This window comes from Anolis sagrei, chromosome 6, assembly GCF_037176765.1.
Source record: "Anolis sagrei isolate rAnoSag1 chromosome 6, rAnoSag1.mat, whole genome shotgun sequence".
Lineage (NCBI taxonomy): Eukaryota > Metazoa > Chordata > Lepidosauria > Squamata > Dactyloidae > Anolis > Anolis sagrei.
The window spans coordinates 10,996,460-11,008,460 of record NC_090026.1 but is presented as its reverse complement, the minus strand read 5'-3'; the positions used below and the strand labels follow the sequence as shown (position 1 = coordinate 11,008,460).

Here is a 12,001-nt window from a genome sequence, read left to right as displayed (position 1 = left end):
CACAATGGTTATAAAGGCTCTCTCCAGATGACTGTATATTAGGCGGGGGGCTCTCATAGGAATCTGGATAGCTAAACAGAGGAAGCAGAAATTTGGACTATAGGTTGGGCAACCTATGGTTCCTTGTAGCACCCTAACCACAGCCACTTTTGTTGGAACTGTCTCTTTCTTCCAAACCAGTCATCCATCTGAAAGGTCTTGATAAGATCCTGCATAGCTGGACCTGTGTTTGATGAATATAAGGTCAGCTCAGAAGAATCCTCTATCTAGACATGAAGATATGGCTCTTTCCGTACTTCTCTCCATGTCAGATAGAAACAAAAAGTGTAGCAACTGCACTTGTTCAGGGCTGGAACTGAATATCCAAGAATAAGTTCTCCCACTTTAGGAGGAGAATTGCAAAATCCACTCCTACAAATACACATTTTTTTTGAAAAAAATCCCCTAAGCAAAGATACAAAATTTCAAAAAATGTTGGGAAATGTTTTTAACACAAACACACACACAAACTTTTGGGGAAAAGCCTTTATAGATTGAAAGTCACTTTGTTATTTTAGGAAAATAAAATGTATTATACAAAATTCTGTTTGTCAGAAAGCTGTCATGTTTTGTATCTTAAGATGATATTACTCAGAAAACAATTACAAACTACTTTTAGTTTATAAATACTTTATTTTTTCCTACAAATGGAGCTGCAAGGAACCACTTTTGATACCCCTGCCTCTTGGGTCATCTTAGAAGCCCAGTAGAGTTGGGCCTGGTTATTAATTTGATAGAGTTCCATCTCAGAATACTAGATTTCTATAGGTTAACTGCAGAGGAAGGCAATAGTAAACTACACTGAGTATGTCCTGCCTAAAGAAAACCCTGTGAAATTTAATAGGGGGCCACTATAAGGTACATACAGCACAATAAGAACCGGACTGCTATGGCCAACTTACCTGAGCTGGAGTGGAAGTCAGCGTCACAGCTGGTTTAAGTGGCGTGGTCCCAGTACTGGGTACAGCCTGGCTCTTGACAGGTTGCAGCACCAGCTGCTTGACGGGTCGGCCGGGCTGCACCAGCCGATGGAGTGTGGTGGGGGTCCCAGCTCCAGGGGACACTTTGGTGGCCAGCACCGCATTGCCCGAGACGATTGAGACGCCCGGCCGCAAGGGCGTGCCTGTCAGTACCTTGGCAAAGGTGACTTTGCCTCCATTGGCTGCCCCAATGGGCTGGGCTTGGATCTGGGCCACATGGGCTCCTGTCATTGAACTGCCAGCAGGTGCCTTCAAGATGACGATCTTTGGGGCGGTAGGAGTTGCTGTTGTAACAGTTACTTGTCCACCGGTGGAAGAAGAGGGGGCAACGGCTGTCACGGTGGAGGACACACCCATGAAGGGGTTGCCCTGGCTGAGGACCTCCTGATCTTGGGAGGCCTGCAGGAGTCCTGGCTGGTGCTGCTGGGACAGTTCGGGCCCAGCTTCACTCTGTGCGTTTGGAAGGGGCAGAGCCTGTACTTGAATAGATTCCGTCTGCGAGGTGGTTCGCTGTTCCTTGGGTCCACCAGCCAGAGAATCCAGGGCACCACCTGGCAACCCCAGGGCCTCCTCAATGGGGTCTGGGGCACCCTGGTTAAAACTCTCATCTGTCAATGAGTCCAGACCAAAGAGGTTGGGATCATCAAAGAGGTCCATGATGGGGTCAGCCATGGCGGAATGAAGAGCTTGAGCTCTAAGATGAGGGGAGGTGGTTGACCAAATGTTTGCTTCCCCCACTTCAGCTGAAATTCAAGTCTCCAAGGGTCACACGATCAGACTGCAAAGGCCCTCATGGAAGAAGAGGCTGATTACAGCTGGCTGCAATGGAGGAAACCATCACTGTTAAGCAAAAGCTAAGGCATATTCTCATATTCCCACAATGCACAGCTTCCAAGAAGACACAGGCTTTTATGCCTAGCTAAATCCCACAGTCCTGTCAGTTTTTATTTCTATCCAGTATAAAACACACAACTAGTCTGTCTTATAAAGATCTCTAGCATCCTTAATACGAGAAAGCAAGAGTAATAGATTTTGAAGCTCAGTCCTAACCTAGTCTTTCTCAACCTGGTGTCCTCCAGATGAGTTTGACTACTCTCTCCCTTACTCCAGAAGTACCTATGCCAGCTGGAGTGTGAATCCAACACACGTGGAGAATACCTAAGTTGGTGAATACTATATCGCACATACATGTACATGTAATTATCTTACCAAATCCTCTTTAGTGACAGCTTACAATAAGGAACAGAGACAGACATGTGTATTTATCCTCTGGCACCAGAACTAGTTTGTTTCTTCTCTCAAAATAGGGGAGTCTGGATCACTTTCGTAAGGAACCTGACCTTAGGAGGACTACTTCAACTTATCAAGGAGTCAGACAAAAATGTGTAAGATACACTGCCCCCACGGCCCCATATCCACAGATTCCAGCATCCACAACTTTAAAATATTCCCCAAAATTCCAAGAGTAAGCTTCAATTTTCCCAATATATACAAAGGATCGCATTTTACTATACCACTGCATATAACAAGACTTGGGCATCCACAGATTTTGATATCCACAGGGCCCTGGAACCAAATCCCAAGGATCCAACACTACAGACTGAATATGCTCTTCAGGAGTATAACATAATAAAGGGGGTCCACATATAAAACAGGCTTGGAGAAAGGCAGCATATATATCAAATGAAGAAAGACATGCTATATTATTTAGTAAAGCTAGGGTCTTCTGAATGCAAAACTACTGTCCTACTACAGATCCATGATCTTCTGTTCCTTGGGCTTATGGAATTATGTAATTAGTGTAATGTCTTCTTAGGTTGTTTAACTTTTATTCTTATAACCAAGAGAGCCATTGGGCAGAGGTCTGACCATGAGAGCAGAGCTCTGGAAAGTCAGGGTTCAAATCCCCACTTAACCATGAAAACCCACTGGGTGACCTTGGGCAAATCACCTTCCGTCAGCCTCAGCGGAAGGCAATGGCAAATCCCCATCAAACAAACTTTCCTAAGAAAAGCCCATGAAAGAGTTGCCATAAATCACAAACAATTTGAAGACTCACAACAACATTGTTTAAAAAAACACCTTTCCCACAGAAGCTCAGTGACAGATCCAATGTAAGAAGGGTCAGGCAGTAATAATGATCCTGCACTTCTTGAGTGCAAAGTATGTCCAGCATCTTCCAAATGGGGCCTAGTGATAAAAGGGACATAAACTTCTGCTTCTCGGGACCATCTCCCCCCCCCCCCCCCCCGCTACTTCCTAGATATCCCAATGTATTATACTGGAATGACAAAACATCATTTACTAAATAGAAAATAGATTTGTTTCTACTTCCTTTAATATTCTGCATTTATATGTTTTTTTAAAACAACAGATGAACAACATGTGGCTGAGATCTGGTCAACTGACAGGGGGCTGAGATCATTCTTCCTGCCTGCATCTCTTAAAGCAGTGGTTCCCAACTTGTGGTCTGTGGGCCACTAGTGGTCCACAAAAACTAAAATATGGTCTGCGGCCTCACCATTACTACACAGTTGCAACAAGAGTAACAAGAGCACTTATGGTGCCAAGGCTTATTAAATATGGTTTTCTGTGGGCGAGCAAATGGCAACTACTGGATGGCATATGTTCTATATCAGAAACTAGAGCTGATGTGGACTATCTAATGCAATTTTCTGAATCAGCACCCCAAATAACCAAACCAAATCTAAAGTTGACTAAATACTGATTCGTAACTCTTTTGGTACTAATGCTGGAGAGTGGTCCCTAGTCAAAGTGGTCCCTGGTCACAAAAACGTTGGGAACCACTGCCCTAAAGTCATCAGATCCCATCTGATATTGGAAGCTAAGCAGGGTTAGAACTTGGAGAGGAGGCCACCAATGAATATCAGCTGCTGAGGAGTATATAGACTGGCAAAATCAACTCTTGAGGATTCCTTGCCTAAGAAAACCCCATGAAATTTCATTGGGTTGCCATAATTTAACATGATTTCAATTTTGATTGTCTTCTGGGTTGATTTTTTTTTTTTGCTCTCTGGTGTAGGCGGCTTTGAAGCGTGAAGGGAAGCATACAGCTGTAGTTTGGAAGATTTCATTTCTTTGGCAGCAAAAAAAAAATCCTGAAAATTTCTGGAGAGCTTCAGGGATATATACTGGAGCCCAAGAGGTACATACAGCTTGAGGGTTGCATTTTGCTCAGCCCTGTATTAGGTTGACAATACCATACAATGTCTACATTACAGGTCTAGTTTTGTGAGGATTCTGGGGGAAAAGCAGACCTTCTCTATGAGACTAAGAGGATGCAAGAAGGTTAGGAAAAGAAAGAATTCCACAAGGGACACCCATTTGCAGGAATTGTCATGGACATTATCCAATATGTCTCCTAAATACAGTTTTGCACATCAAATGTTAACTACATCTTGTTAAATTCATAATATAGGCTATAAATTGCATCATAATTATTATCATCACCATCACCATCACATCCTCCTTCCTAAAACTTGAACTGAAGTAATTCTCGGATGTTCACAAAACAAAAGTTTCATAAGAAAAACTACAGAGCAACAGAGAACAAGAGATTGACTATGTTAGTCTTCCAGGACAGAAAGCATTGACTAGAGTACCCTTATTGAGCAAAACAGTATTGCAAGAGCCACATTTTCCTCTAGTGTACACTAGGAATGAATATGACAGGTCAACATACCCTCAAGCTGAATCAAAATATATCCATTTTGATTCCCAGCAATTTTACAGTTGCTATTTAATCTTACCTTGTTACAGTGTAATTCACCTTTTAACATGTTTTCCTTACCAAAATGTAGTTGTGGGATCCATTTTGGGAGAAAAAAGGAGATATAAATAAAATAAAAATAAATTGAAATGGGGGTTGATGTGTGTGAACTGGTAACTTGCTTGTCGACTTAATGACAACCCTATGAATTTCATCTTTTTTTTTAGACAAAGAGATAGTTTTGCCAGTCACTTCTCTGAAACCTAGCCTACAGCACCTGAGATCAACTGGTGACCTCCCATTCAAGTACTAACTAGGGCAGTCTCCGCTTAGATTCGAAAGTCTAAGGCAGAGTTTCTCAAACTGTGCTCATCCAGACGTTTCAGACCTCCGTCCCCATTATTCCTAACATCTGGTAAGCTAGCTGGGATTTCTGGGATCTGAAGTCCAAACATCTGGAGGAGCACAGTTTGAGAAATATTGGTCTAAGGCAGGGGTCCTCAAACTAAGGCCTGAGGGCCAGATATGGCCCTCCAAGGTCATTTACCCGGCCCTTGCTCAGTGTCAACATAAGTCTGAAATGACTTGAAAACCCAAAACAACAACAATCCTATCTCATCAGCCAAAAGCAGGCCCACACTTCCCATTGAAATACTAATAAGTTTATATTTGTTAAAATTGTTCTTCATTTTAATTATTGTATTGTTTTTAAGGGTTTTTTTGCACTACAAGTAAGATGTGCAGTGTGCATAGAAATCCATTCATGTTTTGGGTAGTTTTTCCAAATTATTATCTGGCCCTCCAACAGTTTGAGGGACTGTGACCTGGCCCTCTGTTTAAAAAGTTTGAGGACTCCTGGTCTACGGCATCTGCTGCCTTTATAGTATTTAGATCCTGAGATATGAAATGGGGGAAACCTACAACATGGGGAAGCTTGGAGAGAAAGAGAAACCACAGTTTCTCTGACAGACTATTGTTTTATGGAGGAAGCATTAAAAAGGATGCAAGTCCCCCCAGATATATTCTAAAATCATTCATTTTAGTGGTCTAATGTTATTTTTAAAAGTCTGAACAGGCTCTGGAACTATCAATAATGTGACAAAAACAACACAATGGTCTTCCCTAAGCCTCCTGCGTTAGGCAAGACTTTAAACCTGCAAAATCAGATTTGTTTTGCACCAGATCAATGAAATCCATTCACTAGATCCTGGTGGGTGGCAGAGTGGTGCTGGAAGGCAGAGTTAGAATTATGGGATGAGGAGTACCTGAATAGATTGTCAACTTGGGCTACAGCTCCCAGAATCCTCAGGACACCCGGAGAGCTATTATCCAAAAATCAAAATGCATCACTTTGCTAAACTCTGTCCAGAAAGTTGCTCTTAATACCAACAACAGAGGTCACATACAAATCTATTCCTCTTCTCCCACCTTCTGAACCAGCTTTCCTGATTTTAGTAGTAAACATTGGGAAGAAAGGGAGCTTTTATTGGATAACTATCAACTACAATTCACACAAAAAACACCTTCCTGTATATCATAGAATCACAGTGTTGGAAGAGACCTCGTGGGCCATCCAGTCCAATCCCATTCTGCCAAGAAGCAGGAAAATCACATTCAAAGCACCCACGACAAGTGACTATTCAGCCTCCAACGAAGGAGCCTCCACCACACTCCGGAGCAGAGAGTTCCACTGCTGGACAGCTCTCGCCATTAAGAAGTTCTTCCCAATGTTCTGGTGGAATCTCATTTCCTGTAATTTGAAGCCATTGTTCTGTATCCTAGTCTCCAGGGCAGCGGAAAACAAGCCTGCTCCCTGCCCAACACCAATCTGTTACACCAAGGAAAGTTAATCCAACTGGGGGGCTCAAGATTCACTTCCAGAAGCATCTTGCCCATCAGAAAGAACAAACCAGAAACAACTCTGGGGCCCCATGTGTGACAGCACGATTATTTTCCATTAGCTGCCATAGTTCATAGGACTAGTGTCATTTCACATATTTTATGCCATTTTGAAACCTTTTTCTAATCTTTCATTCCAATCCCTAAGACACGAGAGGTGGTTTCAGTGGTGATGGAGAATACTGTATCATGCACTTTCTCTCCTCCAAACATCCAAGTTATTAACAATCTGTGCTATTTCCTGGTTCTTTCATGAGCTAACAAAGTCACCAAATACACATTTATCTGAATCTTACCAATGCATTACACTAGGACCTGGTCTTATTTTGGGGGTATATGGAAATTCCAGGAAAAAGTACAAAGATTCACAAAGTCAGAAAGAAGTATTTGTCCTAACACAGCATATCTCAACCTGGGGACCCAGACCTCGGGGAGGGGGGTCGTGAGGGGGTGTCAGAAGGGTTGTCAAAGACCATCAGAAAATACAGTATTTTCTGTTGGTCATGGGGGTTCTGTGTGGGAAATGTGTCCCAATTCTATCATTGGTGGGGTTCAGAATGCTCTTTGATTGTAGGTGAGCTATAAATCCCAGCAACTACAATTCCCAAATGTCAAGGTCTGTTTTCCCCCAACTCCACCAGTATTTACATTTAGGCATATTGAGTATTTTTGCCAAGTTTGGTCCAGATCCATCATTGTTTGAGTCCACTGTGCTCTCTGGATGTAGGTGAACTACAATACCAAATCCTTCCGATATTTTCTGTTGGTCATGGGATTTCTGCATGCCAAGTTTGGTTCAATTCCATTGTTAGTTGAGTTCAGAATGCTCTTTGATTGTAGGTGAACTATAAATTCCAGTAACTCCAACTCCCAAATGACAAAATCCATCACTCCTCCAACCCCACCACTATTCAAATTTGGGCATGTTGGGTATTTGTGCCAAATTTGGTCCAGTGAATGAAACTACATCCTGCATATCAGATATTTACAGTATAATTCATAACAGTAGCAAAATGGCAGTTATAAAGTAGCAACGAAAATATTTTTATGGTTGGGGGTCACCACAACATGAGGAACTGTATTAAGGGGTTGCGGCATTAGGATGATTGAGAACCACTGTCCTAGCAGGTCAAGGCTGGCTAGGGATAATGGGGATCACAGTCCAATTGATGTCCAATTAGAGAAAGCTACTGTCATATAGTGAATGAAGATATCTGAGTCAAAAACAGCCTTCAGAATTAAAACAAGTGGAGCCTCAACTCTCAGCCCCAAAACATTATCCTGCTTGTAACCATTGTCAAAACATTTCTCAAATAATCTGGTAGTTTAAACAGGCTTGCTTAAATTTATATAAAACAAATTCAAAACAAAACCTATCCGTACCTGTTGCCCCCTTTTACCTAATACAACCCTCTATTTTCCATGCATATTCCACCCACCCACCCTTTCTAACACTTCTCTTGGCTTCTTACTCTCCGTGGGGCTTCCAGTGACTTCTTCACACTTCTTCCACTTGCCAACTGCATACAGTTTCTCCTCAGGGGACTCCAGCCTTCTCTCTCTTTTCCTGAGCATATATTTCTATAGACAACCTCCCCCCCCATATCATAACACAACTGCCTGACTTCTCCTAACACTCCTGCTGCACCACATCATCTTCACACCAAAGCCCACTTTTTACCATTTGTAGTTGTTATTACAATGTGTTTTGCCATATACCATGTCATATGCTTTTCTCCAAACCTTATTTCATAGCATCCTTTGAATCTTCTAGGCCTCTTTTCTCTTCTTACTCCCTTCTTGGACCCATTTCTGCATGTAACCTCTCCACTCCCAGCCTCCAAAGACACCTATATTCCTGACCCATTTGCTGGTTGCCTCACCTGTGCTGCCCCCCCCCCCCCACACTGGCTCATGGAGCCCCAGAATTCCCCACCACCACATCCTTAACCTCAAATCCCAATCCCTCCCATGGTTTGAACCACGGCACCTCTTGAACCCAAGCATCCGCAGATTGAGTCATTCCTCCCACCCACATCTTGCATCCCCTGCGTACCTCTCGATCCCTAAACCCCCATCCCTCTGTCATCGGCATTCCACCTCCTTCATCCTCCACCCTAACAAAACCTGGCAGCCACAGAATCTTTCCTGACTATCCCCTCCCCCCACCCATCATCTCGATTTCAATTGAGAAATTCTGCCCCCTCCCTTACCACTATATTTCCCCTTCCCTTTTCTAGCTGGATGCTGCCATTCCCAGGTCTCCCCCATCTGATCCTACCCGGCCCCAACAGAGGCTGTGGCTCCTCCTCCAAGCCTCCAGCGTCTTCTTCCTTTTCTCCTCCTCTCCCCCTTCCTTGCCCAGCACAGAACGCAAGGAGGAGGGAAGGAAAGCGAGGAGGAGCCAGGCTAGCTGTTCTCCCCCTCCTCCTTGCCACTCCAGCTAGCCAGACACTGAGTGCCACCCAATTGCCGCCTCCTCCTCCTCCTCTGTGCTCTATTGCAGAAAGAAAAAGGGGCCGCCTTCCCCTCGCTGGGGTCAGGGCTCATTTGTATCCCTCAATCCCATTGCACTGCCAGTTTCTTTGAAAAAGGGATCTGATTGGTTTTTGCAAAACCCTGAAGGGTACGTAAATAAATGGAGAAAACTGACACCTCCCCTTCCCATGTACACACACATATGTGCACAGATATACACACACCATTATAGGTAAATACACAGGTATACATACACTCCTATGCACATCCATTGTAGGAATATGCACACATACACTCACATAAAGCCATCACAGGAATATATATGCATGCATTTGTATACACAGAGACATGAAAGGAATATACCTACAGACCTCACAGACATACATACATACAGTCAATATACATACAGATGTAGATACTTTTTAAAAATTTAGTTATATTCTTTCTCCCAGTATGATACCCAAGGTAAACTATAAAGCCCTAGCTTATCTGTCCAAGCTTATCTCCCTCTATGAACTACTGCAGAGTTTCAGATCATCTGGGGAGGCTCTGCTCTCAATCGCGCCTCTCTCGCAGGCGTGACTAGTGGAGATGAGAGGTAGGGCCTTCTCGGTGGTGGCCCCTCAGCTGTGGCACTCCCTCTCCAGGCACTCAATCCCCTCCCTCCTGACCTTCTGCAAGAGAGTGAAAATGTGGCTTTGTGACCAATCCTTTAGAAACCTGTGCAATAGATAGACTTGGAACAATGTGCAGTGACCATTGGAACAGGCCGGATTATGCTCATGGATTGCGTGTTCTGAATGTATTGTTTTTAAATGTTTAAATTGTTTTTAATGTATTTTATTTCTATTTTAATATTTATTTAAGTGTGCATTGTGTTTTAAGCTATTGAATCGTTGCCTGTATGTAAAGACTTCTTGAGTCCCTTCCGGGATGAGAAAGGTGGGGTAGAAATGTTGTAAATAAATAAATAGCAAACTGGAATGACTCTTTATGACATATATAATCATATATAAACAAACAGCAAAACACACATACACACTCATTCATCTGCACACATGCATATACATATTTGCATAAATGTGCATGTATGTACATACATAAACATACATGTATGCACACACATACAAAACACACTACTATGTATGGATAGAAACACATACTGGTAAACATTCTTATTTTTTAAAAGGCAATTTGGAAGTATTTCCTTCTATTCTTTGTCATTTCATTTCAAGAATGTATATGCTACTTTGTATCAAAGGTTTTGGAGCAGTGCTCAAAGGAATAAAATATCTCAAAGTGATATTGCCTAGCACATTTTATTGTATTCAGGTTATACAAATATAAATACATATGGATAAACAAAGAGAATGTGCTAGGAGACCTCTAAGTAAAACATGAAAGTAATTCCCTTCTACTGTTTTGTTGCTACCATTTTGTCTCCAGAAATGGATAGTCAGACAGACCGCTTGGGAATATGGAGATGCCATACAAGGACCAGAGTTCTTGGCCATTAGTAGTTGATGTTTCGGCCTTCAATTCCCAGAAATCCTAACAGCTGGTAAACTGGCTGGGATTTCTGGGAGTTGTAGGCAAAAACAGGTGGGGATACACAGATTGAGAACCACTGCTTTAGAGAGTACAAAATAGTCTGTAGGATTCAAAGAGCTCTGTCAAAGTGAGAAGAATTTCTAGGAGGCTCTGGCTGTTTCTCCATCATAGCATGGGCCACTAAGATCTGTACTGAGAAGGTCATGAGTATCATGGAGGGAAGGAACGTTGAACACAGTAAAACCCCATATCCATGGGGGTATATTCCCAAGATTCTTATATTTTGTCTACACTTAGACCAGCAGCACATTATAGAACAGTGTTGGAAGACTTAAAGAAACCCATAAACACTTCCATTTGCAGACTTCTCTAGGTCCTATGGTGATTCAAATTACAATTAAAAATATTCCCCCTAAATATAGGAAGTGCTTCTTTATTGTTAGACCTTTTCAGCATTGCAATACATTGTCTTGGAGTGTAGTGGATTCTCCCTGTTTGAAGGTCTTTAAAGTGAAGCTGGATGGCCATTTTTCAATTGAGCATTTTTGTATGACAGGGGGTTTGGACAAAATGCTGCTGGTATGAGAAAAATGCAATGTGAACTGCGACATAATCAAGTTTTTAAAGCAATCACCAGCCATGCAATTGGATTTCAAACTTCCTAAATTCTTGGTGCATGTTTCCTATGAACACATATTTTTAAGTGCAACACTTTTATCATCTGTCACCATTATGTTGTTGTCTGCAGTAAAAGCAAGTAAAAGGTGGCCCATGGTCCATTTGTGGCCCAAGGCCATTTATGTGGTCCCCATTAATAAATTTTTCTTTGCTTTCAATTGCACTCAATAGTGTGTGGTGTCCATTTGGGGGGGGGGGGGTGCCAAAAAGACTAGACATGGCCATTTTTACGCTCATGGCCCAATTGAGCTCGATGATCACCTCTATCTTGACACTATATTTAATATACTATAGGTCAAAATCCATGCATGCTGCAAGATGATCAGATACACTGAAATTTAACTGACCTTGGATATGAGAGGCAAAGGAATTATAGATTCTGTACATTGAAGAAATTGAGACAACTGACTTCCCAGTTTTTTGGAATTGCTGATCCCATAATTCTTTGTCTATCAGTCATGCTGTCTGGGGCTTTTGGGAGCTGTAGGGCCAAACAGGCAAAAGGGTAAAGGTTCCACAGTAGCAGAGGTCACTGTGGACACAAGCATCTACCATGTATACACAAAGAATCCTGTTTGGTGTGCTATTCCAGAAAGAAGGAACTGGGGAAAGCAGATTTTGCCTGCTTTCCCTTGCCACTACTAGG

At 42.5% G+C, this 12,001-nt stretch overlaps 1 protein-coding gene across 7 annotated transcripts in view; it reads right to left on the bottom strand.

The window, feature by feature from the left end:
• Positions 1–12,001, bottom strand: part of CHD8 (chromodomain helicase DNA binding protein 8) — a 67,398-nt gene that overhangs the window by 39,063 nt on the left and 16,334 nt on the right. For 3 of the 7 annotated variants that reach the window (XM_067469768.1, XM_060780067.2, XM_060780068.2), the window contains one exon: positions 942–1,838. In XM_067469768.1, the coding sequence (XP_067325869.1) occupies positions 942–1,691 (750 nt within the window). In that variant the 5' untranslated portion in view covers positions 1,692–1,838. The other 4 variants (XM_060780069.2, XM_060780073.2, XM_060780070.2 and 1 more) reach the window with 4 other exon arrangements.